This window comes from Notothenia coriiceps, unplaced genomic scaffold, assembly GCF_000735185.1.
Source record: "Notothenia coriiceps isolate Sejong01 unplaced genomic scaffold, NC01 NC01_scaffold00009658, whole genome shotgun sequence".
In the NCBI taxonomy this organism is placed as follows: domain Eukaryota; kingdom Metazoa; phylum Chordata; class Actinopteri; order Perciformes; family Nototheniidae; genus Notothenia; species Notothenia coriiceps.
Window position 1 is genome coordinate 214,647 of NW_011342359.1, and position 7,866 is coordinate 222,512.

Consider the following 7,866-nt stretch of genomic DNA (forward strand, 5'->3'; position numbering starts at 1 on the left):
GACAATATCAAGGGTCATTAAGATCTTTTAAATTAGTATTACCCTCTTCAAAGAGACTCCCATGTAGTTAATAAATTACTTAAACATTAATTCACAAGCCATACAACTTAAGAGAACATCCTTAGTTATCACCAGTGTTGGGACTAACGCGTTACTGTAACGCAACTACTTTTTGCGGTAACTAATAGCGTTACTAGTTACCTATTCCCATTAAGTAACGCCGTTATAGTTACTGTGATTTAAATGGGTGCGTTACTGCGTTACATTATGGGATGGAACTGAACCGAATCTCCCTGCGGATGTAACTTACAGGCGAATACAGCGATGTCCTCTCACAGCACCATATAAAAGTGAAAGTAACCAGAGAGGAGTGATGATTGGTTAACGCGGGGTAACATTTCAGGGTAAGCCAATCAGAGACAGAGTTGGGCGGGTCTTGCCTTATGGGGAAAATACACACACACACACACACACACACACACACACACACACACACACACACACACACTTCATGCCCTGAGGATCCTCCTGACTCTCTCTCCTGGCTCTATCAGATCAGAGAGACCCGCTGTCCCTCCCCACACTGCAATGCAAATGAAAAGGAATTCACTGATAAAAGGCCAGATCCTAAAGATGAGAGGGCAGAAGGAGGACAGAGGCAGCCAAATGCTAAAGGGGGGAAGAGCCTCTTGGGGAGATGAGAGGTGGCGGAGGAGTCAGTGTTGGTAGTAGCGGGAGATCATAGCCTTGCTCCCCCTCAGCTGCGTTTGATACAGGGCTTTTGTCGCTCTTTCAGCGGTGCATTGTTGGATGGTGTAATCCCCGTCGGATTACAAAGAGCTTCCCTTTTCATATGGGGCTGACCCAGCAGGCAGGTGGCTGGGGCTCTGTGGAGCTGTCAAGGGGAGGGAACCTCTTTTCCAGGGGAGGGGACCCCAGTTCCTCTTACCTTCACAGGGGCTTTTTGCTGGGAGGCCAGTCAGGCGCAGGTCAGCGTGGGGACAATTCTGACATGGGATTCAACTTGCTCTGAACCCGTGGCTTCCTGTAGAGAAGTGACAGGCAAGGAGACCATCATGAAATATCAAGCTTATCAACATAAAATACTTGTCAAATGCAATCAAAAAGAAAATTCTGCCACTACTGCAGTTTCTACATGTGAAAATATACTTTTATTTTAGTGCAGAAGCATTTAAAAACATTCCAGCATTTTAGTGCCCAAAGAATATATTTAGTATGATTATTATGAAGTAAAAAATGCCACACATTTGTTCAACAGGTACAAATCAGATTTGGGGGCGCATCCAACAATACAAATGTAACTGACATTCAATATCACATGAACATCACACTTTTAACATTAGTCAAAGTCATGATTTTTCTAAAATTAGGAACCATTGTGTCAATTAATCTTCTTTCAATATGATTTTTTCCTTAACAATGTTGTATTTCTTTAATATTCAACTTGTCATCAGTTCATGGAAACCAAATATGAGGTTTTGCTCCTAAGTAGGTAGTTCATGAGAAATGTGGATTTTCTTATCATACAGTATTTACTCTTAGGACATGGGCCAAATAATCAAATTGGATGATAAGAAAAAAATACCTTCAGCATGACTTTCAACATTTCTAATAATTAATTTTCTGTGTCAATTACTGTAAAAATAATGTTTTAAAAAAACACAACCAAAATGTAAATTATCCATAAACACTGACTATAATTATTTTGCAATTTAGATGTGCTGGGAAAGGTTGTATTAAACCCATTTATTTTACTTGTTAGTCTGTGAAATAGCAATTAATGTTGTGTATGTATATGTTGCTTGGGATATTAAATAATTATCTTTTGAGCTTCAATACACATTAGTTCAACATAGCCTTGACTGATATCCGGTGCATTCTGTCGATGTGAGCAGTGTCTGATTGAGCTTCAGCTCCTTGATGGCTTTCCTTGTTGTGTTTCAGTAATACACGATCAATAAGGCGATGGTCAGACTCACCACTATTTCTTTTAGTATTACAACTATCCCCAATCCCTCCTCTGAAGCCCAGTCCAGTCTGTTCCATTGCTGTTCACCCTCTAGTGGTAATATAAACCATTCATCCATGCCCTGTCAGAGGGAGTAAGGGAGTGTGAGGGAGTAATTTATGTGATGCTGCATTCACATGTTGTCAGAAATACCCTCATTAGTTTGCCAGCTTGAATCAAAGAACAATTAAAGTAGTGATTTGTATAATTGAAACAGTGAAAGTTAAAACATGTCTTATAACCAATTGTACAACATTGGTGGCATCTGCAGCTGCCACAGGAAGTATCTGCCACTGCTTGCAGATACCACGAAATGCGCTTGCTCTCTCTCTCTTTCTCTCTATCTTTGACAGCGAAAGGTCACTTGAATGCACCACAATTTCAATGAACAAAAACACCTGCTAAGATAGTAAGTGCTTAGTAGTTAGAAAGCAGCGTAGGTCAGCCTACACACAAATTAGCCATATTAAAATAAAAACAGCTTTGGAAACATATTTAAAACTCACCTTCGTGTTCAAAGGAAAAACATGGTAGTCCTAAGTGTAAGTGAAACTCGTGAAAATACGTATTGAATGCTTGCTAGTGTAATGTTACATGCTGGTGAAACCACTATAATATCATATATTGACTATAAAAGTCAACCATGGCACTTTCATTCAAGCCAGACGGTAACACACCATGTTACGTGTTAACTATATGAGTTTACTCTTGAATAATGCTGCTAAAGGGGAAAGTCGGCTGCTACAGCCCAGGCAAAGCTCCAAGTTGGAGCAAGTAAAGGTAAACACACGCTAGCTTCAAGTTAGCTCAACGCTAAAACATTAGTAGACATGCTCGGGTCAACACTTTCACTTACACAAAACATACAAAGCAAAGTTACAATAATGTAATGCAACGTTATTTACCTGAAATAAGAAAATATGTCGTGAACTGACACTTTGAGGAAAGCGGCCGTAGCTAACTAGCAGGTGAGTGGCAGTGTGACAGCTCGGCTCTCAACGCTGATGCTGATGCTAATGTCAGCTAAAGTGGCTAGTGGCTAGTATTGTTAGCAGAGTAACGATATTTCCATTTATGCTAAATTGTAAGCTACTTGTACTCCACTTAATTTTGGAAGCCAATATTTTACTTTTTACTCCCTTAACGTTATTAGTTCAATACGATTACAATGAGCTAATACAATATGTATTTTAGCATTGTGCTATGTGTGAGCTGCACAATCACCCTGCAACATTAGAGTCATGACCACATTAATTAATTGATACTTTTTGGATTTTATATAGTATTTACACTAATACTAATAGCTAACCAATATGAGGGGAATTGGTTGTGCCTGTAGAATATTACTTTTGTCACTTTGAGAGGCTTAAATATGCATATACAAAAAATACTGGCCTATGGTTTTTAGGGCTAAAAAACACACAGGAGGACCTCACCAAAATATAACTGTATCAGGGGCCTTTGATATGTCAATATTCAAGGCAGAAACAACAGTTGACTATTGCTTGATGTAAAAGTCTTGTTAAATGATTTGTTCAATACACCAGTGTCTGTTGTGCTGGAGTAGTATTAATATATTTATAATTCAACAGGTTTTAAGTTTGAAATACTATATTGTTAAATGCAGAATCACATAAGGGCCGTCTTATGTATTGTAGTTTTGTTTTCAATAAAGTGCGGCTCTATATTGATCCCCGTGGTGAAATTGTCTGTTTGGTGTCATCCTTTTGAAGGGGAAGTCAGGCTACCAAAGATCAGCAACAGAGCAGCATATCTGGTGCTGGCAGGCAGGGATTCTCTTGCTTATGGATACTTCGAGATTCTTGCCGTTCTAGACATGTGAGGACGTTCATTTGGTTGAGGGTAGGATGGACATTTTGCATTATGTCCAGCACTTCTATTTGTAACAGGACTAGAGCTGCAATGATAATGATGATAAGTTGATTAGTCTACACATTTTAAAAAAAAGCTTATTGACTGTAAATTAATTGCCTACTGTTTTAATAATCGTTATTGTGTTGTTCTTTTGACCGCTGAAGATGTTTGCTCTCATCTGAATCAAAAGAATGTTATGCTTTGATGCTGCTAAATGTATCCAATGTACAAGAAATCAGCCTCTACTTAGGCTTTCTTTTCGACAGACATTTGTGGGTAAGACGAAAGTGGTTTCTCAGTGTGAGTCAAACCTTGTCATAAGCCTCAACTGAAAAACCAGAGTGCAGAGGAAGTTGTCATCTGTGCACCTGCTCCTCCCCATTTTGTGCAAATCTAGATGCATGCACGGAAGTTAGGTTTCAGTACAAGAGGACACAGGTGGTTTGATGCTAGGCTGTGCCAGGTTATTGTCTGTCATCAAGCTGTAACAGTATGACAGAGGCTGCTTTGTGGAGGAAAACCTAAAGTGTGAACGGGTGGAAAAGGTCTGAAAAGTCAACATACCAAAGTGCCTGAAGTTGGACAGGTGAAAGCCAAGGATGGGGACAATCCCAAATGACATTAGGAGGCTTTTGGATGGTAATGTCTTTTTTTTTTCCTTCTTACCGTCAACAATGCTTTTTTAACAGTACCGTTTTGTCTTTAGAAAATAATTAGCAAACTCGGGAATACTTTCACTTTAGATTATTACATTTAAATAATTTGATTCTACTGCTTTTGAAAACGCACACATTTAAGCGAAGTCAACCTAAAAAAATACTTTCTATTCAGTCTATGTTTTGTTGCTTATATAAAATCTTAAAAGTGAAAGTAGAAAAAAACTAGAACATACTTTAGACAGACTTTAAACCATACATTTGCATATACTGCCAGGCAGGCAAACAGGCCCTTTGGAAGACCATAATTTGCATTATGTCAGTCCGTTTGTTTTACATGAGAGAACACAAAGATATTGTATCAGATAAGTAATGTAGGCTGACCTGAGGTACAAACGTCATGTTTTACTGGGTAATATTACTACTCTATTTCATTTATTTGCATCAGTGAGACTGCCATTGTGAGTTTCCCAACAGTAAAGGCAGTAGACTTAAAAACATTAAGCTGTAATCTTTGTAAAATGAGACTTGGGTTGCAGTCGAATAGTCCAAAAATCAGCTCCTATCGTCTTTCCCTATCCACTATTCCTTGACCTCTGTGTGAAACGTCACGGGGTTAAGGGATAGTGGATAGGAGAATTCAAAAAGACTTAGGAAAAGAGACTGCAGTGCTTTGAGAATCGGACTGCACTTTCACTATCCAACGTATTTATGAGGCGCCAGCGGATGTCATAAATGTATGTCTGCTGTGGGGAAAGTACATTTTTTTATACAGCGGACTACATGGATGTATAATAAGAACGGCGGACCACTGTAAACACATTTAGAACACTTTGCACGGTGCTCTTATGGTGTTGTTTTATGCTTTATGAACGTGGACAACAGAGAAACATATACAGTATATTCTTCATGACCAGGGTTCGAATTGAAATACAAAAGTGAAGTGAAACTTATGTTTGTCACCCTCACCCTCCGGTCCGAACATATGAATCCCAATACGTATGATTTGTATGAAAAGATCTTAAAATAAATACAAACGTTCATATTCGTCCTTTTGATTATTATAGTGTTGAACATTCAAAACAAAGCGCTTTGGCAAGTTACCACGTAAGTTTTAAATGGCTTAATAAGCACCGTAACTTTCAATATACGCATTTCTCGGTTATAATCGGTTGTTTCCGTGAACTGCCGAATGGTGTGCCACGGTAAATGTTGCGGCCGCAAGGCATTGTGGGGCAGCATTTTCTGATTTTCTTCGTAAAGGAAGGTCCAGTGTTTCCTAAGCTAAAGGAGGTTATAAAGGAAGTTTCAAATCTCCTTTCCTATCATCTAGAGAATTAGAACAGCTCTTATCATGGCTGCCACTGAGGGACTTCCGGGTCATTTCACTCCGTTAGGAAGGTTCCTAAACTAAACTGACAATTCGACCGCAACCCAATTGTTGATGTGGATTAAAAGGTACAATGTGTTGTATGCATTAATTCAAACATTTCTTCACATGCATCAGAATGTGAAGAGGTTACAGTGCTGATGTTAAGTCAAGGAAGTCAATGTATTTTTGTTTGTTTATTGGATGAAATGCATGTCTGTAGAAACTATAAAAACTAGTTGTATATTTTTTTCTTCCTCCCTGACACTAAACTTTACTGGCAGAAGAGTAAGCATCAGTTCTGCTAGACAAACCTTAATTTAGCTGTTGTAGCTACTTGAATTCGACCAGTACAAACCCCAGCGCCAGGGGTTTTCTCCTGGGAACTGCCCTGCCTGGTAAACAGGTCAGGCCCAACAGCATCAGGCTGAGGGGACTCCTGGACTGGGGTATGTGTTGACTGCATTTGAGTTGCTACAGCCGCTGACTAAAGGCCCATCTTCTGTAGCCACTGCAAGTTCTCCTCCTGGTGAAGTCCTCTCCTGAACATGGCTGGTAAAATGAGACACAAACACAAGTTGTTTCCTCATTAATGCCAATTTGGATTTATTTCTACCAACCAATGATGGCTATTATAAACTATAGCCCAATGCCACCTCTGAATATAAAAAAAAAAACATGTTTTTTTTTACCTAAATGTTAAAATTCATTATATTGTTCTGTCCATTTGCTGAATGAGTATAAAGTAAATCGAGAAAGTGATTATCTTTTCAGACTTATACATTTTGAGTTTTATACTGGGGTCATAATGTTAAGTGACTCTGAAACATAACAAGGAAAGATTGACAAAAGGATTTTATTATAGTACATTATTTGAGCAAATAATTAGGTTTCTATCGTTCTTAAACTTTATAACCTTGATCAAATCAAGTATTATTCAGTGTATTATTCCGTGTAATCTTTCAGCATTGCGCCTTCACGAATGCCATGTATACAGTGTTTTTCTGTTCTCTTCAGACTGTGAGCTGTTTGTAGGAGAGATCCTTCAAGACGAGGACCTGAGTGTAAGTGCCCAGGAGACACGGAAAGTCTTACTGAATAACTTCGCGGTCGTCCATCGAGGGTAGGATTTTACCTCTAGAAGCAGCATTAAATCAGTGTTCAGCAAGCTTTAATAGTGAAGTGTAACAAAGTAATTTCATGCCACCATTATCTAACTTTTGCTGTTAATACCACACAAGAACCTTAATTGTTGCTGAAATTGCTTTAAACACAGTTTGCAAAATTACATTTGAAAAACTAATTTAGTCTAATGGTGTCACCTTCAAGACTTCTTGGTTCTGCTTATTTATTGTTATGAACAGTTTCAAAAGTTCTCATCGAATAATCTATTTAGATGTGGATAATTTAATCCTAATATGATATTATTTCCAAGCATGATGAACAGTACTCAAACCCCTTCAAAAAGTGAATGTGTGCGATAGTTTACGCCGGAAACGGCTCCACTGGTGTTGCCTGCACTGAGACGCTGGTACAGAAAACTTGTGGTTCTTCGGTCTCCTCTACAGGAAACTATTTTTAAAGCCAACCTGGAGCTGAGTTGTCTGAAAAATGAAAGCACAGAAAGCTTTGCAAGTTAGTGCAAAACATATTAATATGCTGATTTGATCATTTACAGAAACCCTCAAGAATTCCCTTTCCCATCATGTAAGTAAAATTACACTCAATCTCTATCATGAAAGTATCACATATGTATGTATCTATAATAATTGTAGTTGTTTCAGCTGTGTGTGTATGTTGATGTACTTTTACGATAGAATATCATTAGAGTAAGTGTCATATTCTAGTGTTCAGAGTGTTGAAACAACACGTTGATCGCAATTTATATTGTGTTTTATTTATTCTATGTTTTTACCTGATGATTTATCAGTTCTAAT

General features: G+C 38.4%; 1 protein-coding gene and 1 long non-coding RNA gene across 2 annotated transcripts in view; one reads left to right on the top strand and one right to left on the bottom strand.

Annotated features, from left to right (window-relative positions):
- The window catches only part of LOC104945467 (uncharacterized), a 7,467-nt gene extending 4,416 nt beyond the window's left edge, over positions 1 to 3,051 (bottom strand). Inside the window, exons 1-2 of the long non-coding RNA XR_798341.1 lie at positions 2,935 to 3,051; positions 950 to 1,045 (exon numbers count right to left, since the gene is read on the bottom strand). This is a non-coding gene — a long non-coding RNA (uncharacterized lncRNA). The remainder of the gene's footprint in view (positions 1 to 949; positions 1,046 to 2,934) is intronic.
- Positions 3,052 to 4,293: 1,242 nt separating this feature from the next.
- The window catches only part of skap1 (src kinase associated phosphoprotein 1), a 35,828-nt gene continuing 32,255 nt past the window's right edge, over positions 4,294 to 7,866 (top strand). Inside the window, exons 1-3 of the mRNA XM_010771148.1 lie at positions 4,294 to 4,543; positions 6,947 to 7,052; positions 7,608 to 7,636. Coding sequence (XP_010769450.1) covers positions 4,504 to 4,543; positions 6,947 to 7,052; positions 7,608 to 7,636 — 175 coding nt within the window. The 5' untranslated portion in view covers positions 4,294 to 4,503. The remainder of the gene's footprint in view (positions 4,544 to 6,946; positions 7,053 to 7,607; positions 7,637 to 7,866) is intronic.